Here is a 26,858-nt window from a genome sequence, read left to right on the forward strand (position 1 = left end):
ACTCCTTCCGCGCCGTGGGAAGAGCCTACTTTCAAAATAGTAATAGAAAGTCTCCCAATGAAAAAGGCTGCCAATGATCCGACAATCCTAAGGCGCATAATAGAAGAGCAAATGTATAGCATAGCAGTAGCAGGAGCCACCCACATCTTCACAGACGGATCGGTGGACACAGAAAATGAGAGTGCTGGCGCTGCTCTTTGCACGACCAGCGTACAGGCATATTGGAGACTGGGAGGACTAGTATCATCAACCCAAACTGAGCTGTTTGCCATACAACAGGCATTCGCATATGTGATTGCACAAAACACTCAAAATGCAATCATACACACAGACTCAAAAGCTGCACTTCAAATACTAGGACAAAAACAGTGGAAAGATAATGTGGAAATAATTACCACCATTTTGTATCTTGGAGCAGTCGCTAAAGGCAAAGGCCTCAACATAACTTTAAACTGGATCCCATCCCATATTGGAATCCCATTAAATGAAAAAGCTGATGAAATTGCTAAATTGGCAACTCGTCATCCAGTGATACATAAAACAATTCAACCCAGCCTAGAGAACATAAAAAACATCATCACCAAAAAACTCTCACATCTCAACAAAGCCGACCTGCACCAGAGAATAGCTGAAGGTTCGCCATCTGCAACATGGTATCTTCAGGCAACCAAATTAGAAAGGTTAAATATCCCAAAAGGAATCCACAGGGAAATAGCAGTTAGGTAATATAGACTACGTCTAGGTTACAGATGCAACTGGGAGATTGGTGAACCCCGACAGAGAGAGTGCATCTTCTGCCAAACTGTCACAGAAAAGCCATTACTTCACTATCTTCTGGAATGTGAAGCAACCAATGACCTTAGAAGAGCTTTAAGAGTTCCTGAATCATGCAGTGGCCACCCTGAAGCCATCAACACAGCCACTCTCCTGGTCAACAAAGGTGTCCAGCAGCTGGACACCCTCATAAAGACTGTGAAGCAGTATCCTCCCCCGCGATAACAGCTTGATGGTTAAATGCAACCTCAGAATACTGAGAGAAAAAAAAAATTGTACCACTTACGGGCTATTCATGCCCGTGCCACCTCTTGGGTGGCTTAATCTTTATCAATCAATCAATCGGGAAACGTAGTCGAGAGAGACACACCTGTAAAGAGTGACCACAGTACGTTGGAGGGAATTGCTGTGATCCAGTCGTTAATCTGTTTATGTAAGTACACCTGGGATCACCAAGAGAGACAGAGGTGATTGATGAAGATTAAGCCACCCAAAAGGTGGCACTGGCATGAATAGCCCGTAAGTGGTGGCCCTTTTGAGCCATTACCAGTATCATTAGCTGATACAGATCTGATACTGGAGATCTGTGGAGGTTAGACTGCGCCCTGCGTGACGGGAGATGTCTCCCCCGTGTTATTATTCGATTGATGAAGATTAAGCCACGCAAAAGGTGGCACGGGCACGAGTAGCCCGTAAGTGGTGGCCCTTTTGAGCCATTACCAGTATCAATAGATGATACTGGAGATCTGTGGAGGTGCGGCTGCACCCTGGGTGACGGGAGATGTCTCCCGTCAGTCAGAGGTACTATAACGTGTTGAGTGGATCGGTTCAATATTATATCGTTTATGTAAAATTTTCCATGTATGTGTTGTCTCGTTGCAGTGTGGGAGACCAGTTATTCCAGAAGGTAAGGGGTGATCTATAGTGATATTGTGTATGCAATTACTGTGTTATTGATTAATATCTGTGTGATTAGTAATTGCAATTGCGTTGGGTTGTGATTTTGGGCAGTATTATAGATTAGCACCGAGTGGTGTAACCTGTGTTACCGTGTTTTGCTTGTCTGTTCAGTAAGGTCTTGGTGTAATCTTTAATTGGTAATTAAGGATTCAGTTAGAAGTTAATTGGGGTAATTAACGTTACCAAGGGAATTCACATAGTTTTGATGAGAGCTGTTGTGAGTGACAGCGTTGAGTTAACGTAATTCGTTCTGAATTAATTATCTGTCCTTGTGACAGTAATTAATCACTCAAGGTAATTAATGGCAATTAACGTCATCAAAGTGAATGGACATAGTTTTGATTGGTAAACTGTTGTGAGTGACAGAGTTGTTTTAACGTAATTCATTCTCGATTAATTATCCGTCCATTTAACATTAATTAATGTAATTTCTCACTGAATGCTTGATTGGTCCGAGTATCTGAGTAATTATGGCTAGCGAATTATTGTTTTGATTTGTTTGATTGTCTGAGAGACAAGATTGTGATTATCGAAGATTGCTTTGTTGTTGACTGTCCAATTGACAGTAAATTAATGTAATTAATCAGAGACTAATTAGTGTAATTTATTAGACTAACATTTTCATTGTCGTCTTGTGCGATGAATGTGAAGGTAACTGAGAGGGTTACCGGAGCTTGTCTCACTGACCCGCCTTGCTGTGTTTACATTGTTTTAATTGTATTTGCTGCAATTATTTGAATTGTAAATTGAGTCCTAAGTGAGCACCCGTATTGTTCAGTTAGTTCATTATTCAGCTTGAAGCGGCACAGATAGGAATCTGTGTTATATTTGAGCGGCAAACGAGAGAGAGGACTCATTGCTTTACTTCCTGTTTATATAGCTGACTTTAACGTGTCACTGAAGGACATTAACGTAATGTAGAGGTTGTTTTGTTTTGTATTAGATTTAGTTGGTTATAAATAAGTTGTTATTGTTGTCAAAGAAACTGTCTTTATGTCAATACCTTCCAATATTATTGTCCCACACCTACTGCAACATGCTCAGCTGTTCCTGCAATTCTTTAATGAAGGTCTGATTCTGGATTCGAACCCGATTCATAACCTCACACGTCAAATAAAATTTTGTGTGAGAACTCATGCACTACTCTTTATATTGCACTAAGAGGCATTTGAGAAGCTCAGAGGTCTATTGGATGAGGGTTCCAATAGTTTTGGTACCTTGGTGTTTTAGCACCAGCCTAGTATTTCAGTTTTAAAGTATTTAATCTGCTCTGGTACTTAAGGTACTTAACGTGCTGGGTTAGGCAGTCCTTTCTGACTGGGGACATTTGTCTTGGTGTCCAAAGCCAAATAAAGGAATACCAAAATCTCACAGTGGTACTGGGTCAGTGGTGGTGGTGATGGTATGATGGTACTGGGTCAGTGGTGGTGATGGTATGGTGGTACTGGGTCAGTGGTGGTGATGGTATGGTGGTACTGGGTCAGTGGTGGTGATGATATGGTGGTACTGGGGCAGTGGTGGTGATGATATGATGGTACTGGGTCAGTGGTGGTGATGATATGGTGGTACTGGGTCAGTGGTGGTGATGGTATGGTGGTACTGAGGCAGTGGTGGTGATGATATGATGGTACTGGGTCAGTGGTGGTGATGATATGATGGTACTGGGTCAGCGGTGGTGATGGTATGGTGGTACTGGGGCAGTGGTGGTGATGATATGGTGGTACTGGGGCAGTGGTGGTGATGATATGATGGTACTGAGGCAGTGGTGGTGATGATATGGTGGTACTGGGTCAGTGGTGGTGATGGTTTGGTGGTACTGCGGCAGTGGTGGTGATGGTTTGATGGTACTGGGTCAGTGGTGGTGATGATATGGTGGTACTGGGGCAGTGGTGGCGATGATATGGTGGTACTGGGGCAGTGGTGGTGATGATATGATGGTACTGGGGCAGTGGTGGTGATAGGATGTGTTACGCCATCATGACAACTGGTGGCGAGGGAGTGGTGGTGACGCAGGAGTGTCTTAGACTGGTGATGAGGGAGTGGTGGTGACGCAGGAGTGTCTTAGACTGGTGATGAGGGAGTGGTGGTGACGCAGGAGTGTCTTAGACTGGTGATGAGGGAGTGGTGGTGACGCAGGAGTGTCTTAGACTGGTGATGAGGGAGTGGTGGTGACGCAGGAGAATCTTAGACTGGTGATGAGGGAGTGGTGGTGACGAAGGACTGATCTTAGACTGGTGATGAGGGAGTGGTGGTGACCCTGGAGTGTCTTAGACTGGTGATGAGGGAGTGGTGGTGACGAAGGACTGATCTTAGACTGGTCATCGTTACCTTGAGCCGCGACACAACACAGGAGCCCCAACACAACCGCTAATGTCTTCATGATTGGCTGTGTGGCTCTGTTCCCTGATGCTGTGCCACCCTTGTGTGTACCGCACTCCTGCTGTACCGCACTCCTGCTGCACCACACTCCTGCTGTACCGCACTCCTGCTGTACCACACTCCTGCTATGCCGCAGTTACACTCCTGCCGCGCTGGTGTCGTGCGGTACAGTGGCGCTGAACTCGGCAGTCACACACTAAATATGGCGGCCACGGGCGCCAGCCTCAGCCCCGTCGTATAAATTTCCCACACTCTGCACGTCTGCTCTGCACCTCCGCTCTGCACGTCTGCTCTGCACGTCTGCTCTGCACCTCCGCTCTGCACGTCTGCTCTGCACCTCCGCTCTGCACGTCTGCTCTGCACCTCCGCTCTGCACGTCTGCTCTGCACCTCCGCTCTGCACGTCTGCTCTGCACCTCCGCTCTGCACGTCTCCTCAAAGTACCGTCTTCCGGATTAGTTTCATTTAAAAAAATCGCACCTATATTCCAGCAAGAACAATTATTAGTCGATAAAAACAACAATATTAAATATTATTCTTCCAGAAGCAAATTGTATTTGTTTACAAAATAAACACAAAATAGAAATGTCAGTTTTTATTATATTCGTTATATTGTTTAAGATGCAAATTTATATTATTACAACGCTTTCAAAATACCATTTTCTTGTATTCTAAACGAATAAGCAATGTATATTTTGTTTAGATATTTTCCCTGCTTCTCAGTGTATATGCAAGGTGATCTTACGCGTTTATTAGCAATTTTGATGTGACTTTTAATTTTCGATAGATGTAACTAGTTTTTTCCTTTGGCCAATCAGGTAAGATCAGATGTTACCAATAATGTTACATTATTCATCTTATTGTTTAGCCAATCACGTTGCCTGCTCAGCTGGAGAAGTAATCAACCACATTCTTTTGTTCGGAGGCCTGTGAGGTTACAGTGTTTGCTTTAAACAAGCTCATGAATACACAGCAATACGCTGCTACCCTATTCAATATGAAAGGTTACAAAGTGTTGATGAAAAGGTGGCTATAAGCTCATCTAACATCCCCATCTCACAGGACGGTTTGTCATACATGGTATCAGGAGTGAACAGGAAATGCGAGGCTGATCTATTGGCCTACACTAGTACACTCTGGGTACAGCTTAAGAATATCTTGCAAAAATATTCGTGAGTGTATGATGTAGTTACAGAGCTCAAAGTACCACATACCATTTGATCTGAAGTCACTGATAACAGGACAATCATAGATATAAACATATAGTGTTGGAGAGCGTGTCCAAGCTATTGTTCACATAGATTACAATTGGAATGTTCATTATTGGGGGATTCATTACCGGCAGAAACCTGCCATAGATATTGATATCCCAGCCGATGTGAGATGGTATTCATAAAAATGAGACTGAAACCCTTGCTCTGTGTAATAAGGATGTTGCTTATAATTAATGTTACAACATTCCCGGTATCTAGTTTGCATGTTGGGTTTTTAAGAGCCTGAAAAGCTGACTTTGAATCACATAAAATTCCTCCTCCACTGTTCTTCATTGTGTGTTAGTGGCAAGTTGTACTGCAGTTAATTCTGAATGTGTAGAGCTAAACCAGTTATTCTGCCCAGCAAAAAGTTTTCTGAATAACTAAATCTTTGCTCACACATAAGCTATAGTCCTGGAAGTGTGGTCAAATAACATTTTTATATCTGTCATTCAGATGGCATATAATACGTTAAATATTATTGACGAATATGTAATTGACCTCGATAATTTATATATATATATATATATATATATATATATATATATATATATATATATATATATATATATATATATATATATATATAAATTTTCCTACTTTCCTGTTCCAGCACCTAAGTGTCGCGATCCAGAGAGGAAATACTTCCTATATCTTGAGCATGCCCAAAACCTTCGGAGAGGTGGATGAGGTCTTCGAACATTGACCTCATCCGGGTACCACCTCCGAAAAGTGATCATCATCCATCCAGTGAGTTTTATGTAAATTGTAACACAAGTCAATCAAATACATAAATCATATTTTAGAAACATAATAAAATAAAGGTAGGGGTGGTAGGAGAAGAATATATTCAAGTGTTCAGGGAGAATGCACAAGGACTTACTCGTACTCTTTATTCTCTTCTCCAAGGCTATGGGTCCCCATAATTACATCGGAGTGGTACTACTTTATATTTTGAAATACATTTATTTTATATTTTGTAAATGAATTCGTGTTCCACAGGAAAGTTGGCTCGAGGAAGTTATTCTTTAATTTGGTCGTGTAATCATGGCCCCCAAACCTAGTCAGAAGCCCTTGAAAATTTTTAAAAAAGTAAAACATTGTTGTTCAAATAAACACGAAACATCTGCCATTTTACAGATAAGATATGATGCGGTACACACGAAGTTGGCGGGTGTGGGCACCACTGGCGATAACTCTGAGGAGTTGGTGTGAAGGAAGGAAATTGTAGGGCAGCTTGTAGGACGGGTTGTAGGGCAGGTTGTAGGGCAGGTTGTTGGGTAGGTTGTAGGGCAGGTTGTTGGGTAGGTTGAAAGGCAGGTTGTAGGACGGGTCGAGCAGGTCGGCTCCAGGGTTGAAGGGACCTACATCTCCAGGGCACCCGGGGTGGACTGAGGCAGGTGGTGGGAACTGCTACCGATAAGTTAAGAGTCTAAGAACAGCTGGTGATATTGAAAAAAAGACTTGATGTGTCTCTGGGGGAAAATTCTCACTTGGTTTACGTAAATGTTATCATAGTTCAAAGTAAAAATTAATTAAAATATACTGATATTATTATATTTTTTCCATGTAATATGAGTTATGTAACTGGGGAGCTTCCAAAGTCATGAATCAACAGCTTTATTATTCCCATTCCTAAACCTAACCAGCAGAGTGCTTTTCGCCCAATCTCCCTCACTAGTTGTCTCTGTGTCTTGAGAGGATGGTTCTCAACCGCCTCCTTTACAGAATTAGTAACTTGACGTCTTCCCAGATATATGGCTTAACGCAAGGAAAGAGTATTACTGTATTACCGCATTCCTCACCCTGCATACTGATAGATCATATACTACTTTCCTAAATCTTAAGTCAGCCTCTAACATTGCTAACCGACATGTCATTCTGAGCGAACTTGCTAAAATGAATATTGGGGACATGGCTACTATGGTAGATAAGAGGCTATCTATCGAACAGGAAGTCATCTGTATATACTGTTCCAAGGGCATAGGAGTGTAACGAGAGATTTTGAACTTGGCACTAAACAGGGAGGTGTCCTCAATCCTACTCTGCTTAATGTGTTAATCAATGCACTCCTAAACTCAGTAACTAGGAGGCCCAGCGAACACATCATTTGCTATGCGGATGATATATACTGATCCACACAAATGGGTATACCAACACCCAAAATGTTTTGAACTCTGAATTGCTCACATGTCAGGAACTAGGCTTAGTCACCTCAGTTGAGAAAACAAAGATCGCGGACCGACGCCCACCCAGACGGGGTGGAGCTGTTCGCAAGATGCAACTGTCTGATGGCTCTCTGTTCGACTATGTAACCAGATACAAATACCTTGGTCTTGAGGTTCCACTCTACCGCAATGTTGTAGCCAGACTGGGTCGTCAATGTAGAGAGAGGCTCCGTGCTCTCAAGGCTGTGGCAGGCTACCATCCAAGTTATGGCGCCAATGTGAGAATTTTCAAAATTATGTATCTCTCATATATTAGATTTCTGATCAATTATGCCACACCCGTGCTTGCTCTATTGCCTGAGAGAATTCTTGGAGGGCTGGAAAAGATGCAAAACGAAGCCATGAAGATTATCCTCGGATGCCCTCGTACAACTAAATTACCAAACACGAGGAAGGAACTGAATATTTCATGTGTAAGTGATCGTATAACTGAATTCACTGCATTCATAATAGCATTCACTGAATGAATGCTTTAATTAGTATCACGATGCTTAGGCTAACCCACCTAAATTGAAATCCCCTGCATTGAAGCCCTCCCAAGCCTTCTTTCGTGAAGGTCAGCATCCCTCCAAATGGATTACCAAAACCGCCTCACTGCTCAGAATGTATAATATTCATCACCTCTACCAGGAGACACCATCTGGTCACCATTTGGTCCGGGAGACATCTCCCGTCACGCTGGGTGCAGTCGCACCTCCACAGATCTCCAGTATCATCTATTGATACTGGTGATGGCTCAAAAGGGCCACCACTTACGAGCAATTCATGCCCGTGCCACCTTTTGGGTGGCTTCATCTTCATCTTAACACATTCATAAGGGAGACATCTCCCGTCATGCAGGGTGCATTCGCACCTCCACAGATCTCCAGTATCAGCTCTTGATACTGGTAATGGCTTAAAAGGGCCACCACTTACGGGCTATTCATGCCCGTGCCACCTTTTGGGTGGCTTAATCTTCATCATCATTATTACCAGGAGAGACAACAACGACACTTTCCTGTCCCATGGGAGATCACCCCTTTCCAAATTACTGTCCCCCTTTCCCACCCAAGAAGCTGATTAAAGAACAGCCACTGCTTCGACAAGAAGCAAAGTACAATGCCTTAAGCCAAATTGATGCAGTGGTCAGAGAGCGCTCCCACCTTTTCCAATTTATTTACACTCATGGCTCCTTGCACTAGTCCTATGATTCAGCTGGAAGTGCAGTTGTTGTGATAGCAAGAGATGGTTCCTTCTCCTATGAGTGTGAAGCGCGTATAAATAACTGGGCCTCCGCTCTTCAATCAGAATTGGTTGCCAAAATCCTTGCTCTCGAGCGGGTATATGAATCCAAAGTTGACACGCTAATTCTTCCGTGTTAATTTCCCTGCCGATTTTTGTATCATCTACAAATTTGCAGATGTTGCTACTCAAACCTGAATCTAAATCTTATATATATATATATATATATATATATATATATATATATATATATATATATATATATATATATATATATATATATATATATATATATATATATATATATATATATATATATATATATGTCGTACCTAGTAGCCAGAACTCACTTTTTGGCCTACTATTCAAGGCCCGATTTGCCTAATAAGCCAAGTTTTCCTGAATTAATATATTTTCTCTAATTTTTTTCTTATGAAATGATAAAGCTACCCATTTCATTATGTATGAGGTCAATTTTTTTTATTGGAGTTAAAATTAACGTAGATATATGACCGAACCTAACCAACCCTACCTAACCTAACCTAACCTATCTTTATAGGTTAGGTTTGGTTAGGTAGCCGAAAAAGTTAGGTTAGGTTAGGTTAGGTAGGTTAGGTAGTCGAAAAACAATTAATTCATGAAAACTTGGCTTATTAGGCAAATCGGGCCTTGCATAGTAGGCTGAGAAGTGCGTTCTGGCTACTAGGTACGACATATATATATATATATATATATATATATATATATATATATATATATATATATATATATATATATATATATATATATATATATATATATAAATATATATATATATATATATATATATATATATATATATATATATATATATATATATATATATATATATATATATATATATATATATATATATATATATATATATATATATATATATATATATATATATATATATATATATATATATATATATATATATATAGAGGTCCCAGGACAGAGCCCTGAGGTACTCCACTAACAACATTATCCCACTCTGACTTAACCCCATTTATACTAACTCTCTGTTTCCTTTGGTATAGCCATGCCCTAATCCAGCTTAATATAGCACCTCCAATACCATGAGACTCTATCTTTTTAATCAGTCTTTCATGTGGCACTGTATCAAAAGCTTTGCTAAAGTCAAGGTACACAACATCACAATCCTTACCACTATCAACTGCCTCAACTATGCTAGAATAAAAAGATAACAAATTTGTTAAACATGAACAACCATTTATAAAACCATGTTGCGACTCAATTATTAATTTATGTTTTCCAAGATGAAGACGAATTTTATTTGCTATTATAGATTCGAGTAACTTTCCCACAATAGACGTTAGGCTAATTGGTCGATAGTTAGACGCAAGTGATCTATCTCCTTTCTTAAAAACTGGTATCACATTAGCAAAACTCTGGCACTCTGCCTGACTCTATTGATTTATTAAATATGGTTGACAGTGGGTCACAAAGCTCCTCCTTGCATTCTTTAAGCACCCTAGCAAACACTTCATCCGGCCCTGGGGATTTGTTTGGTTTGAGTTTTACTATTTGTTTAAGAACATCCTCCCTGGTAACTGCTAAACTCGTCAACCTGTCCTCGTCCCCACCCACATAAACTTGTTCGGCTGAAGGCATATTGTTAAGTTCCTCTTTAGTAAATACAGATACAAAATATTTATTAAAAATACTACTGATCTCTTCATCACTATCTGTTATTTGACCTGTCTCAGTTTTTAATGGACCTACCCTTTCCCTAGTCTTAGTACGATATAACTGAAAAAAAAACTTTAGGATTTGTCTTTGCTTGCCCTGCAATGCGAACTTCATAGTTTTTTTTTGCTTTCCTTATCTCTTTTTTAACATTTCTAACCAGTTGTACGAATTCCTGTTCTAAAGTGACCTCCCCATTTTTAATCCTTTTGTACCAAGCTCTCTTTTTACCTATAAGGTTCTTCAAATTCTTAGTTATCCACTTTGGGTCATTAGTATTCGATCTATTCAATTTGTATGGTATACTACGTTCCTGTGCTTTGTTTAGAATATTCTTAAATAAGTTATATATTGAATCCACATCGAAATCCCCATTTAAGTCACCTATCGCTGGGTTCATGTCTCGCTCCAAGACCGGCCCACACCCCATACCCAAGGCTTTCCAATCAATTTGACCCAAAAAAATTCTTAGGCTATTAAAATCAGCTTTTCGAAAATCTGGCACTTTAACAGAATTTTCTCCTACAGGTCTATTCCATTCTATGCTAAATCTGATTTCTTTGTGATCACTGTTCCCTAGCTCACTCCCTATTTCGATGTCATTAATTTGTGTTTCCCTGTTAGTTAACACTAAATCTAAAATATTATTTTCCCGTGTTGGTTCCTTAATGTGTTGCGTAAGAAAGCAATCGTCAATTAATTCTAGAAAATCTTCTGCTTCACTATTCCCTGTTTTGTTCAAATTAACTAAAATTAAAGTCACCCATGACATAAATAACATAAATACTGTTAGATCTAGATGCTCTAGATATTTCATCCCATAGATGCTTTGCTTCCATTCTGTCTAAATTTGGTGGCCTATATATAACTCCTATTATATTATAATTCTATTATAATATTATTAGCTTTTTCGTTTAATTCTATCCAAATAGTTTCTGTGTGTAGCTCAGTTTTGATTCCCTCTTTGAGACTACATTTCAAATTGTCCCTAACATATATGGCTACTCCACCTCCTCGTCTAATATATCTATCTGAGTGAAATAGTTTAAATCCATTTATTTGATATTCAGCTAATAGTTCTCTATTTTCTACATTCATCCACGTTTCGGTAAGTGCAATAATATCTATTTTTTCTGTGCAGACAAGAGCATTTAATTCGTTAATTTTATTTCTTAGACTTCTACTGTTAGTGTAATATACCCTAAGTGAATTGTTATTTTGAGGCCCTTCTCTTTCCCTGATCATTTTGCCAATTCCTTTCTCCCACAAACCCATACTTTTATTACCTCCAAATAAAGGGACGAGGTCCCTCTACTACTGGTCTCCTCCTTCGTTACTTCTCGTTGTTCTTTCAGCTGACGCACCTCCTCCCTCAGAGAGTCCAACTCTGTCCTCAGGGCTCCCACTAGAGTCACCAGGTCCTTCACAACTTCCATATTATGGTCCTTCACAACTTCCATATTATGGCTATGATAATATAACAACACTCAGGATCTCCGGTTAACACACCCTCTCACTGAGACTGCGCCTGACTGACTTGGGTAAATACTGGTTCATTAACAGGGTTGTTGATTTGTGGAACAAATTATAGAATAATTAGTTGGTACGTGCTACGTAACGTGGTGGAGGTAGGGTCCCTCGATTGTTTTAAGCATGGGTATGCTTAAAACAATCGTATGCGTAATCTATATGATTACGTATGCGTAATCTATATGAGTGGGATTGGGTGGTTATAAATAGGACCGGCCTCGTATGGCCAATAGGCCTTCTGCAGTTGCCTTTGTTCTTATACCTAGCCTGGACCCCATCATAGCCCCTGGGGCAAGTCATATTGCCTCCACTACCACTCCGAAGTCATCGAGGACTATCAACGAGGTCAATTTCAACAGACGCCAAAACCACCCAAGACCCTAGGCGGCACAAAAAGAGGAATTTCCCTCTCCAGCTCCCAACACTCCTACCATCACCATATCATCAGCCGCAATAGCAATCATGCTATTTACAAATGCTAACACCACCATTGCTCTTCAAATAGCTTCTACCACCAGTCCCCGACACCTGCGCCTACCTCAAGCTGCGAGGCGAAAGACGAAAACGCCAACTACGAAGGTTATGGACTATCCAGACCAGGAAATCTTAGTAGGAGTTGGAGCTCGACCTTTGCACCATAAATACAACACCTACTCGGAACAAGACCTCCTCATGGAGGCCACCTAACCAAACTCCAACGACAGCACGGCTCAGCCAAAGTCGCAGCAGAGAAAAAAGCGAAGACCTAGAGGTCTAAACTAACCCCACCAGTTCCATGACTGTTAGAGCCGGCCCCTCCCCCCCCCCAGGTCTGAAAACCACCATGAAGACCCCATCCATCAGCAGATCTATAGTATCAGCTATTGATACTGATAATAGCTCCAAAGAGCTTCCACTTACGGGCTCACCATAACCCATGTTACTTGGAACATTTTGTTCCGAGTTGTTGATTCTAAAACAACAACAGCAAGATAAATATGAACAACGCCAGGTGTCTTATTACTAATTTGGGTTAATAAATCCTAGTGTCCTATTTGCCTTATTACGAGCATTTATGCATTGATTTTTTGGGTTTTAAATTCTTACTATTCATAACTCATAGATCTCGTAACTCATCTGGCTCGTATCTTGTACCTAGCCTCAAAACCTTTCATTTGTCAGCAATAAACTGCACCTGCCAATCATTTGACCTTTTCAAAACTCTGTTCAAATACTTATAAATCTAAACTTAATCAATTTTATACCCCATTGTTTCGTGTTGATACTTTTAATACCCCATTAATATTTAATACCCTCATTAATATCCCATTAATATTTAATACCCTCATTAATATCCCATTAATATTTAATACCCTCATTAATATCCCATTAATATTTAATACCCCCCATTAATATTCTCCTTACATTCACCTGGGTTGTATGGGTCCCGAACCGTAGACCACACGCCGACGTGTGACGTCGATGCTCTACCAACTGTCCTATGAGCAATCTTAATAAAGAAAGTTTCCTGGAATTTTCGACTTTCCACTGACTAATAAACTGAAGTTAAATACCTCAATGTAGTTTGAAGTCAAGAAATTATAATTGTTGTCATATATGAACTGAATTATATTGAAAATGACAAATTTGAAACCAACAAAAAAAATTGTGTGTTACATAATTAGTTGGTACGTTGGCATGTAGGTTTAAATAAAGATTGGGTTTCTTAGCGTAATTTTATTTTGGACACTTGTTTACACATACACGTTAGAGGTGTATATACTACACAATACTATATAGTAATTATAAGGTAATTACTTATAAATACTATATAAGGCACAAAATCTGAAAAGTTTAATCCTTTATAATACAAACTGATAATAAACAAAGCTTAGAAGTACATTAGAAGAGAAACAATAGCGGAAACAAAAATAATAAGAGAGGCTTGAGTGGCGTATATGGCTGTGAGGGCCGCCTGTCTCTTGTCTCGGCCGGGGAGGTGGTTGGCACAGTCATCTGGGGTCGAGTCACAGTCGTCAGGGGAATCCTTGATCACTTTGACAACATAATTGTTGCTAGAGCCTTGGTCATCAGCTGATGCTGTGGAGGATGAAATCTGGTTGACGTTCACTAAGTATCTGTCCAAATGTTTGTGATCTTCGCTGCTGGAGGAAGCCAAGTCTATCGCTAGGTAGAATCTCTTGTTGACTGTTGCTGAGCTGGAGTTTACAGCCAGCTTGGAAGACGAGAATGGCCTAGTGACGACTTGAAGAACTAGCATATCAGGTATCGTCGAACTGTAGTTTTGGAATATTGGCTGCTCTGAAGACACTGTTATGGAAGTGTTGTCTTTTGGACTGTAGAACTGAATGGAACGAGCGGGTAGTTGACTGCTATCGTTAGAAGTTGCATCATCGCCAAAGTCACGGTCATCCCGATAAGAGAGCATTAGGTGTGCGCTTGGCTTTTCCTCCTCAAATTTGCTAGTTGAGGTCTCTGAGGCAGCTGTAGGCCAATGCACCTTCTCCAAAATGACGTTGGAAGATGTTCTACCATCATAATCCTCAGAGAAGTCGATTATTATATTTGGTAGATTCCCGGAACTCTCAACTTCCGCACCAGCAGAAACTTCGTGAGGCTGCTGTATCAGAACCCGAGTATTACTACACGCAGCCAGAAGCAGCAAAATGAAAGCGGCAAGCGTCGTTGATGCCATGATTGGTTTGAATGTTGGCTAAAGCACTTGGTAGACCAGGAACTAGAATAGTGAAACATAAGACGAGGGATGGCCTTAAGTAGGCTACACTACGACTCCTGACCTGACCAGAGGCTGTCATTTCTTAATTAGTTTCCAACTTGAGCGACGTGATTGGTGAGTTGAAGGGTGGGTGGAGCTTAACAACTGCAGATGAACAATAATGATCTGCAGTTGATATTTTTAAGATATATATTCAGATAAATAAACTAAGAATTGCCTTGATAATCCAAAAAGAAAAGGTGCCAAATGTTATCTTCATGGAAGACTTCATTCTACCCAGTTTAAGATGGTGAACATCAAACATTAACATTATAACAAGAAATCATCTTGGAAATAGCCAACCGCAGGAACTACTTAGATTTTGTGACAAATTTTCGCATTACCAGAAGATAACAACGCCAACTAGGAACGAAAATACTCTAGATTTGATCTTCACGAACAAAGAAAAAATAATCAGACAATTTCAGACACTACATCTCAGACCACATCAGAACAATAGTAAATTAACTGGGAAGAAGACTCGCTATCACTTCAAGTTGATCTAAATAGGGTTTTGAAATGATCAAAAGATTGGCAGATGCAGTTTAATGCTGATAAATGTAAAGTTCTGACGCTAGGTAATGATGATAGTTACATGATACCAGCTAGATGGTGTTGAGATTGCGAAGTCGGATTGCGAAAGGGATCTGGGAGTTATGATTAGTAATAATTTAAAACCAAAGGATCAATGCATAAATGTTCGTAATAAGGCAAATAGGACACTGGGATTTATTAATCGAAGCGTTAGAAACAAGACACCTGGTGTGGTTCTTCAGCTATATCTTGCTCTGGTTAGGCCCCATTTAGATTATGCAGTTCAGTTTTGGTCACCGTACTATAGAATAGATATAAATTCACTTGAACGTGTCCAGAGTAGGATGACTGAGTTAATTCCCCAAATTGGAAATCTTTCATATAAGAACATAAGAACAAAGGTAACTGCAGAAGGCCAATTGGCCCATACGAATCAGCTCCTATTTATAACCACTCAATCCCACTCATATACATGTCCAACCCTCGCTTGAAACAATCTAGGGACCCCACCTCCACCACGTTACGCGGTAATTGGTTTCACAAATCACCAACCCTGTTACCGAACCAGTATTTACCCAAGTCTTTCCTATATCTAAACTTATCCAATTTATACCCATTGTCTCGTGTTCTGTCTTGTGTTAATACTTTTAATACCCTATTAATATCTCCTTTGTTATGTCCATTCATCCACTTGTAAATCTCTATCATGTCACCCCTAACTCTTCGCCTTTCCAGTGAATGCAACTTAAGCTTTGTTAATCTTTCTTCATATGAAAGATTTCTAATTTGGGGAATTAACTTAATCATCCTACGCTGGACACGTTCAAGTGAATTTATATCCATTCTATAGTACGGGGACCAAAACTGAACTGCATAATCTAAATAGGGCCTAACCAGAGCTACATATAGCTGAAGAACCACACCAGGTGTCTTGTTACTAATGCTTCGATTAATAAATCCCAGTGTCCTATTTGCCTTATTACGAACATTTATGCATTGATTCTTTGGTTTTAAATTATTACTAATCATAACTCCCAGATCCAGATGATCCAGCCATCAACACAGCAACTCTCCTGGTCAACAAAGGTGTCCTGCAGCTGGACACCCTCATAAAGACTGTGAAGCAGTATCCTCCCCCGCGATAACAGCTTGATGGTTAAATGCAACCTCAGAATACTGAGAAAAAAAAATTGTACCACTTACGGGCTATTCATGCCCGTGCCACCTCTTGGGTGGTTTAATCTTCAACAATCAATCAATGTAGCACTCGGCGTGTACAGTTCTAATCGACCCAAGACGCTACAGCTTCAACACAGAGCAGACAGCGGACTACGACCTCATCGAGCCGCCACGCTCTCGCTCCCCGAGTTCAGACATCTCACAATTCCCAATTGAGCCGTCACGCTCTCCCACATAGAGCTCCACGACTCCGGCCTCACTCAGCTCTCTGCTCTGCTCTAGGCTTCGTCTCAACGTCTACGACTCTGCTGTACCCAGGACTACTAAATAAATATGAAACTCACTAAACACTTTATCTAATCTACCCAACAACGTAATATAACCGTACGTTACATTGGTGACTCCAGAGAGTTTCGACGATACCCAGCCACGACTGACTACGACATGGATTCTCACTGGACCTTCACTACTGCTGCTGCTTGCTGTGGACCGCAGCCACCTGTCATGGAACGCTGCCAACACCCTCGCTACAGCTATGATTTTCATCGTGATCATCTCTGCATTTTTATCTGCTACGGCTTGATGCTCCACGATCGTTACTCACTCATCTGACAGTTTCATCAGCAATTACATCATGTAGGATCTACAGCCTGTCCTGCCGACTCTCTGTCGCTGCCAGGGCACTGCTTGTTCTACAGGGACGCCCACGACAGCTGCTCTGTCGTCAGATTCATCTACACGTTCACTGCATTCTGATACTCTGCCGACCCAAGCACCTTGCGCAGTATAGGACTTACAGCTTGCGTTTCCGACTCTTCGTCGCCTCCAGGATAATTCAGCTCTTGCAGTGATTCCCTCGTTGTCCTAACTACGTGCCTACATTACCTCCTATTGTCCTGGTGCCCGAGCCCATCCGCCCCGGATCTAAATGCTCCACCAGCGACCCAAGGATGCAACAATCATGCACATTCTTCTCTCCTGCTACATCGAGCTTTTCCACACACTGCCTGCATCTTTTGGTACCGGACTACATGTTCCACAGCGACCCAGGGAACAGTAGCTACATATTTTTTGTTATTTGCTATTCTTCCATTCCCTGGCAGGGGAAGTCCTGTAGCGAGTTAATCTTATACTCGCTCCGTTATCTCATTATCTTAATATCATAACTAATTAGCACTAATTACAGAAGCTACTATCCTTTTCCCAATTACAGGTAATACTCTTCTCATCTTGTTGGAGGGAGCTGAGGTGTAATCATATAAGCAAGCGATTTGATGAGTAGCGGCTATCACTTATGGGCTATTCATGCCCGTGCCACCTTTTGGATGGCTTAATCTTCATCAATCAATCAGTAGCGGCACAGAGAGACGGCACCACTCCCGTGCCAGGTAAGTCCACTACGGGCTCACCATAGCCTATGCTATTTGCCCCGCTCCTGTGCCAGGAAAGTTACGGGCTCACCATAGCCCATGCTACTTGGAACCTGTTCCGAGTAGCTGAATCTGTAACAACAACAACATGAGTAGCGGACAGTACAATTTCCACTCATCGTGTGCAGTTCTAATCGACCCAAGACACTACAGCTTCGACACAGAGCAGACAGTAGACTACGACCGCATCGAGTCGCCACGCTCTCCCTACCCAAGTTCAGACACTCACAATTCCCAATTGAGCCGCCACGCTCTCCTACATAGAGCTCCACGACTCCGGCCTCACTCAGCTCTCTGCTCTGCTCTAGGCTTCGTCTCAACGTCTACGACACTGTTGTACCCAGGACTACTAAATAAATATGAAACTCACTAAACACTGTGTATCTAATCTACCCAACAACAAAACATAATCGTACATTAGATTTGTTTACATTAATTTGATATATTATTCTTAAACCATGTGAATTATGGAATTTCAAAACTATTTCAGTATCCCCTAGAATTTAATTTATCGAAAACCAAATTCAGCAGAAAATTTAAAAGAAAACGAGTTATTTATATACTTTTTATGTTTAAGCCAACGAGGTATAATACAATAAAGTTAACGAGAATATTATCTGTTAGGAACAAAGGGTCTCTTACCAGTTGACAAATAGACTGTTACTGGAATTGTAATATGCTTTCACACCATGAAAAATATCTAGATAACTATCAAGTTGGTGTGAGAGGGGGCTTTGGTGTCTCGTGGTAATCATTTTACCTTTGGAACTGGCTTCCTAATTATTAAATACTGTTAAGTGATAAAAAAATAATGTATAGGAACCAAGAGTGCTTCAGTGAATGCGCTCCAACACTCATGCTAATTGATTGTTTGGTTAACAAACAATCATGTCGTTCGTTAGGTCATCACAAGGAAACGATATAATTCAGTCTCATTATTTACTGTAACAAGGCATTCTCTCCACTGTTGAAACTGAAATTCTCGCTGGTCATTCATGGATCACTGATCTGGACTTTGCTCTTTATTAAATGTTCTGCAAATTTTCAGAAGGGAACCATTTGGGAGGTCTTGTTCGAAGACTGGACCTGATTAGGTCCTGCATGATACTGTACAGGATAGTCAGGATCTAGCTAGGTCCTGCAGGATGCTAGTACAGGATAGTCTGGGCGGCTTTGGGAGGTATCTTGAAGTTGAGGTAAGATCCGGATCCATCCGTCAGAGATAAGGCTTCCTCAATCTCATTCCTGTGGGGAACACAAACTCATATTACGACAAGTTGTGCTACCAGTGGAGACCTTCTGCGGGGTCCCGTGGCGGCTGTTGACTGATTTATATACAACACTATTTATAATCATCAACGTCTGTCAGATAACTTGTTAATATTGGCATTAATATGAATATTGCTATCGGTTCACCACGGATTACAGTTAGCCTCTCGTTATTCTAACAATTATGGGTGTATAACTAATTTTGTCAAGGAAATCGAAGTTTTGTCGACAGCTCCTGTTAAAAAGAAATGACACGAGACCAATTGATAGATGGACAGGAGACAACACCTGATAGACATTTTATACAGCATTCTTACATGTTGAGGACAACGAAGACAGTGCGTCCTGACGGGTCGATGAAGGCGGCCATGTTCATCATGGAGGACATGGTCGACCAAGAGATCCGCTGGGCGCCGGGAACCACGAACTTGCTCAAATGACCGATGGCATAGAACATTGGCTGCTTGTAAAACTCCTCGGCTTCCTGTAGAGGGGAAATGTTATTGGCACCATCGCGAAAATTCTACAAATATATAAAATTTTAATTTGTGTACTAACGGGACAAAGCTGTTTCATATAGAAGGCTTCATAATATATTTGAATTGACTGAAAAAAAAATTCAGAAAATAATTGGCTAATATATATTTATTTTAAATACTAATTTTCTACAGAAAGTTACGTTATGATATTTACGACCAATGAGTTATATTTTTAAAGTTATAAACATCTTATTTAAAGAAGAAACATCTTATTTGCAGAAGTCAAATTATTTAAACTATGTAAGATATCTCAGTCTCATCCAAATTTTGGCTTTATGTTGTCGTTCAACCCGTCCGTTTTCAAACTATTGCAACTTATAAAATGGAAAATGCGAAAATTTTAATGGAGTGCAGAAGTCAAATCAAAACCCAATATATCTGTATGAGTGAAGTTGTGGATCATTGCCTGTCTAGGCCCCCCCACTTCCCACTGTGGGATGTGGGGGATGTTGTTATATCTGCTTATTTATACATCATTTATTTATTTAAATTATATCTGCTCATTGTCCTCATCCCAGAACTTTCAATCGTGATCTAAACATCTACCACGGGCTACTTCATAATTGCAAACAAACCCTAGATTAAACTACAGGTAGGACGCAAAGTTATGGGCTGCACGTACAGCGTTGACGATGATGGGGGAGTCGAAGCTGTTGCGCCACCAGTTGGGTCCCCCATCCTGGTTGAGAGCCATGTTCCAGTCCACCCAACCGGTTGTTTGATGGTTTATAGCCTGTAAGATTTACCTTTATTTATAATGTAACATTTTTATATAAAACAGGTGCTTAATTTTCATGTGTATTATTAATGAATCAAAACGTTGAATCTAAGCCTCGAGAAATGAAAATGATGAATCAAGTGGGTCTTACGTCCAGCATGCGATAGATGTACTCCTCTGCGCGCTCCCACGACCCAAGATACACAGTAGCTCCTGGAAAATCATAGTTGTCAGTCTTACTATATTTTCCAAATAGTTAAAAAATGACTAAATGGACCTGTGGCGTATGGATTCATTTCAAACAAACATTGCCGACGCCACCAACATGCGCGTCCACACTGGGGTGCAATTCATAGCTCTCCTTATAAATCAGTATATGCATTATCAGACGAGGTCAGGACCAGTAACAATAGCTATAAGCTTTAATAGTTTAGTTTCAGGGAGGATATGGGAATGTACTGGTTTGTCAATAGGGTGGAAGACTGGAGTAGGTATCCGGTCAACATCATGGAGGCTTGGTTAGGTGTTGAAACGCCTATCAGTCTATGGAAGGTTATTATGGCAATACAACAGCTTACTGACCAACCAGCAAGTATACTGTAGTCCTGAACATAGTCCAGGGCTACAGTAAAGTCTCAGTCTATTTACACCAAGAAGCGGGGTATACCTCTCGGTGTATATATCCACAGAGACAAATGGTATAGCTAGCTTTATAAGCTTGATCAATAAATACATGGAAAAATTGTCAACGCTAGATGGGGAGAGTACAAATGCTAGTGAGCCGCTTGAGGAACACAAACTCATATTATTATCTACTGAAATTAATAACAGGAAGCTCCTATTTATATCCACACTGACAGATGCATATACCGAACACTGTGTCAAGAGTCATGCTTTGCTTCTGATATTCCTACGTAAGTTTGGTAGAAATGGGATTCCCATCAAACGTCACTACGTGAGGAACTGGTTTTGTCCTTACCCTGAGATGCCTCCGTGTAGAGAATAAACTTGTCTGGAGAGAGGGCGAGGGTCTCCTCGAGGACATCGGGGCTCGTACTGGCGTCTTCGTACCAGTGGAGTGCTATACCGTCGATATATTGATCAGAGTCAGGGTCCTCCAGCAACTGCAAGACGATTGGATACAATAACAAAACTGACCTTAAGTTTACTCCAACCACAGGGTTCGGTATTGTCCGGAAGTTACAAGAGTTCTTTTATCTCTTATAACTTCCGGACAATACACAGATGTTGGGTGGGTGGAGTGCATTGATGTGACGTTGATTTGAAGTCTACACAAGAGCCTTTGTATTAACTTGCCTCCTCCTTTGTATTAAATCTAATAAAAGTGGTTTTGGAAAAATATGTGCTGAAAATTACATAGACACATTACCTAGTAAAACGTGATTATTGATCGAGATTTATAACACTGCGTCTAATGACTATATTATTGTCTAACTAAAATATTAATATGTAATTTACAAACTTTTCAGACTAACGTTATAAATGGTGAATGTTTTAGCTTACCGGCTCGACGTTCCAGGGCAGAGAGTTCCTGTTGAAGTCGTGAACCATCATCTTAAGGTGACGGTAGCCGGCAGCCTCTAACGTGGGGCCCAAGTTGCCCTTGAGCCAGTCTCGCATTGACTCTGAAGACCAGCCACAGGTATTGATGCCCCACTGTCAATACATCAATTAGCATTTACAACATTCTGTTCTTTTAATGCTTCAAGAAACTGGCTAACAATATTTGCAAAACAATTTAAAAGGTTCATGATTAAGATTCAGAAATACATCTGGCTTGACAGAGTCTTACATCAATCAAGCCTCCAAGTGGTTCATTTTGTGGAGTGAGGCCCCATAGCTCGACTCCCTCAGCCTCGTAAGCCTCCACAAACCTGATAATAAACAAGTAAATATCATAAAATACAAATATTCAAAGGTAGTTGCATTACTAATGAAGAGATTCAATGACTCGCATCAGTTGTGTACATTTGAATCAAAACTAAAGACTTATCCCATTTCAAGATTTATTTATCCAAAAGGACTATAATTTCCGGTTAAAAGTTCCCAAATTTATTACACTTTCCGGATCTCATTAACCAAATATGCGATAATTTCCGGAACTCGGTATAAACATTTACCACAATTCGCGGATCTCATCAGCCAAGTGGAGCGTCCCTCGCTGTCTCCACGACCCTCACAGGGAGACTTACTTGAGGATATAATTAGCGTAGGGCTGATACATGTCCTTTATCAGCACGCCTGAGCCATTGAACATGCCGTTAGTCTTCATCCACGCGGGAGGTGCGAAGGGTGTGCCGAACAATTTTAATGGGTATGACGTCAGCTCTTGGGCCCGCAGGATAAGCGGAATCTACAATAAGAACGTAGGAATAGAGATTACACATAGGAATAGAGATTTGTTCATAGGAATAGAGGAAACTGCAACAGGCCTATTGCCCCATATGAGGCAGCTCCTATTTATATCCACACCCACACTCATTCACATATATATATATCTAACCTACACTTGAAACAATCCTGCCGGTACCACAACTATTATGGTGCTCGGTAATTTGTTCCATCAATCCACAACACTGTTCCCAAACCAAGTTGTAACCATTATTTTCTGATTCTAAAGTTTTCTAATTGATATAAATTGTTTGGTATTCACTCAACTCGTCATCAATATCCCAAAATATCAGTGTCAATTGTACACAGGAACTTGACGTTACTTCCGTTGTAGGAAACATGCCGTTAAAATAAGTATTTATTTATACTGCAATGTATTACTGAAGTTCATATTTGGTGATGTCTTTGGAGACATCACTATCCGTATCACTGGGAACAACTCTGGTCATATCTTACAGGATATCTTGTATCTTACAGGATACATCACTAGTGATATCACTGGAGACATCAGTAGTGATATCATTGGAGACATCATTGTGATATCACTGGTGATATCACTGAAGGAGCATAGTGGTGAGAAATATTAAAATATATATATTAGTTACCCGCTGGCTTTGAGAGAGGTGCGGGGCTTAACAAAGACGGGAAGATCTGTGTTGCGCTACTACAGCCGAAGTATGAATAGCAGAAATTTATATTAAGTTTCCCGAGATCAGTGAATAATGATGTATATTACAATAAGAAAAAATTGTTTTAAAAATATTTAGCTACATGCAGAGGGTGGGCATTGCAAAAAATCGTCTTGGAGGAGAGAGAGAGAGAGAGAGAGAGAGAGAGAGAGAGAGAGAGAGAGAGAGAGAGAGAGAGAGAGAGAGAGAGGGCGGGGGGTAAATAGTCACTCTATCAATGATAAGTCAACATCTAGCTGGGTCCCCCCACACTTCCCCTAATCCCCTGCACTACGACCCTCACACATACTTACTGGAGAACCTGTCCTCAGACCAAATCCCTTATCGTGAGATTTCCTCCCCTTCCCCCTTTCAAACCACCTGGATAGTAATTTATATATTTATGAAGGTCTGAGAGCAAATTACAGTTCGAGTAATAGTTTACATGTAAACTGGCAAGTGAACCTATGTCCTAAACAGATTATTCTCAAGTTATAACTTAATTGCAATATAAATCGTTGGTTTTAAAATATGAAAAAGTGAAGATGAAAATAATTTATTTGAAGAATTTGCTCCTCTGTAAATGGAATTCTTGGGTACACTGAATTAGTTTTCAAATCCCGTATCTCAAATTTTCATGAATAATACACCGTATTATCGTGACCAAACGTAATGAAACCTAACCTAACCAAACCTTAACCTAACCATGGATACAGAGTAGATAATAGCACTAATTATATAGTTGTTCCCAATCCATTCCCCCGAGCAGATCTCCTTCAGGATAGGTTATGCCTGTCAACTGCAGAGTTTGGTTTATCATGAGAGAAAGAGAGAGTTTAGGCATTCACAATGCTAATAGCAGTGTAACTAAGTATATACTCTGTTATTAACTATACATGCAAGTATATACATTGTTAATATGTTTGTGTTTAACTTCATACATTGATTTTGGCTAAAAGAATAATTTGTGATAAATATGAAAAATAAATCTTCGCAAAATGTTCATCCATTGACTTAGGAAAAAAAGTACTCGAAAAAATATAAACAAATCGAAAATCACTGAAATTTAAAAAAAAATCATTAGATATGTTGGTACAAATCTCTTGTTGATAGGATAAACAGTCACGTAATTATGGGTAATTAACACCATCCACCCAACAGTGCGTACTCTAGTGGATTATACTTGACGGAAGTATGCATAATTTTTTCCCTAAACATCACAATTTTATTTAATAAAGAAAATTTGTGTTTTGTATATATTTCTGGTGCTCGTTGGCATCCCAATCCCTTGGAAGTGTGTTTTGGTGATGACGTTCACCGCGCCAGTAACCGACACGCAGCTGGTGTGGACGGTTGGATTTATTGATTAACATGAAAGTGCTAAAGTAATTTCTTGTTTAATTATCCTTCGTGGAAAAAATTGATAACAAAGATGGTGCTTTGTTATAAAATAAGCTCTTTACAGTGAAAACTATTATCAGCCTATTATAATCTCGTACCTTATAATTATGATCATCATCAGTTAGACTCCAGTATTGAAGGTCCACATCGTCCTCCACGTCGTCGTAGGAGTAGGGTCGGGTGGAGAAGTCGCTGCCACCGATCGGAATACGACACAAATTATATCCGATTCCTTCAGGAGCGAAGTAGGATCTGCAGATTTTGATAATTTGATAAGTTTATACTTCAGCCTTCCAAATAACTCACCCATCTTTGAAAACAATTGTTTACATCAGGAACAGGAAGGGAAATGTTTGTTAAAAATATAATACTACATCACTGGGTAAATGACCTTACACAAACACTATCTCATGGTTAACATTTCTTAATCTTAATAATATAAAATTATAATATAAATAATTCATTCATTAAACAACATTATGTAAAGTATGTTACATAATTTAGGAGTAACTACTGTCATGATGTAAGGCAACGTAGCTTAGGCTACTTCAGTATGAGAGTTGTTTGTGGGCTTTCCCTCCATGACTGAGGGCTAATATTATTAGGCCAGGATGTATAAACTTGGGAGATAGAGATGACAAATAATGTAGATAAATAATCAATGTTGATATTGAGTCAACAAAAATAATATGAGGAGGAAGAATTGAGAGGCGATCTGCTTCCTCCTCTATGTAGTGGAAATATCCAGGGAAACTTGTAAGTTCAAAACGAAGCGGAGAGAGGCTGGACCAATCACCGTCATGGAAGATGGTGACGCCACGCCGACGGAGCCGTCCACCTGCGGGAAAACCGCCATTTCACCTCCTGGATGCAAGAGACTTGCTAGGGTAACTTGTGTGTGCAGGGTGGTCGAGAGGACAGGAACCCTTAGAGTGCGACTTTTGGAGTTTTACAAAGCCTGTAACTTTTCCTGTTTCCCGAGCTCGTTCCAGTGATTGTAGACCCGTGAGATAGACCGAACCACATTTACGTCAAGGGGGAACGTTTAGGAAGACGGTATTAGCAGTTGCTCTGGATAAATAGCCGGAGTCGCCGTGAATGTGAGGAAAGATGTGCCGAGGAAGTGTCACGTCGCGGCGACTGGCTGATTGACCCACAGTAGCGGTCGTGTGTCGTCGCACGACCTGCAGGGCGTCAGTGGTCAAGGGAGAAGTCAGCCATTGTTAAGAAAATGAGTCGCAGGAGCAAAACAGCTTCTAATTCTCCCTTGGACAGCTGTGTCACAGGAGGAAAGTGTTTCTGTTATCGACACTGTTACGGACCCGAGCCCAGCGTCGTAGCACGGAGCGGTGACGACAACGCCATCTGTAGGTCAGCTCCCGAAACCCCCTCCAAATGGACGACGCCATCTAGTGAGGACGGGATATACCGGCCACAGGAGCTGGATTCCCGTCTTAATCAGCTCGTAACATAGCCGCTGCTGACCTCTGGTGAAGTGACGCTTAGACAGCAACGCCATCTATGGAGTGGATAGGTGGGCGTTTGTGTCTAAGCCTGTAAGTGAGGTGCCCTAGGGTGTCCCTAGTACTGATGACGTGTCTGATTACAGAGTCGACCTGAGACTGCTGTATTGGACGTTGGATCAGTCTACCCAAGGCAGCCATAGTATCTCCACGTGTTTGCTGCAGAAGCTGTGAGTCACCCCCCGGATGAACACTATTGTGTTAGCCAGCCTGTGAGGTGGCAGAACCAGGAATTGTCGTACCCGGGGCTGACTGGTGGAGAAGACTAGCCACTGGGGTGTTGTTGTGGTGAGGAGAGTGATCTGTGGAATCACACGAGGCTCCTGCCTAGGGC

The 26,858-nt window shown here is 40.8% G+C and overlaps 2 protein-coding genes across 3 annotated transcripts in view; both read right to left on the reverse strand.

Moving 5' to 3' along the window:
- Positions 1 to 4,287, reverse strand: part of LOC123759095 (lysosomal acid glucosylceramidase) — a 36,558-nt gene extending 32,271 nt beyond the window's left edge. The window contains exon 1 of the mRNA XM_045743950.2: positions 4,063 to 4,287. Coding sequence (XP_045599906.2) covers positions 4,063 to 4,114 — 52 coding nt within the window. The 5' untranslated portion in view covers positions 4,115 to 4,287. The remainder of the gene's footprint in view (positions 1 to 4,062) is intronic.
- The window catches only part of LOC123759096 (lysosomal acid glucosylceramidase), a 95,801-nt gene that overhangs the window by 59,965 nt on the left and 8,978 nt on the right, over positions 1 to 26,858 (reverse strand). The window contains exons 4-12 of one of the 2 annotated variants that reach the window (XM_069324936.1): positions 25,100 to 25,253; positions 22,734 to 22,894; positions 22,334 to 22,415; positions 22,045 to 22,197; positions 21,500 to 21,644; positions 20,672 to 20,733; positions 20,425 to 20,535; positions 19,581 to 19,747; positions 19,104 to 19,239 (exon numbers count right to left, since the gene is read on the reverse strand). In XM_069324936.1, coding sequence (XP_069181037.1) covers positions 19,143 to 19,239; positions 19,581 to 19,747; positions 20,425 to 20,535; positions 20,672 to 20,733; positions 21,500 to 21,644; positions 22,045 to 22,197; positions 22,334 to 22,415; positions 22,734 to 22,894; positions 25,100 to 25,253 — 1,132 coding nt within the window. In that variant the 3' untranslated portion in view covers positions 19,104 to 19,142. Of the gene's footprint in view, positions 1 to 18,919; positions 19,240 to 19,580; positions 19,748 to 20,424; positions 20,536 to 20,671; positions 20,734 to 21,499; positions 21,645 to 22,044; positions 22,198 to 22,333; positions 22,416 to 22,733; positions 22,895 to 25,099; positions 25,254 to 26,858 lie in introns of those variants that run through there. The other variant, XM_045743951.2, reaches the window with a different exon arrangement.

This window comes from Procambarus clarkii, chromosome 15, assembly GCF_040958095.1.
Source record: "Procambarus clarkii isolate CNS0578487 chromosome 15, FALCON_Pclarkii_2.0, whole genome shotgun sequence".
NCBI lineage: Eukaryota > Metazoa > Arthropoda > Malacostraca > Decapoda > Cambaridae > Procambarus > Procambarus clarkii.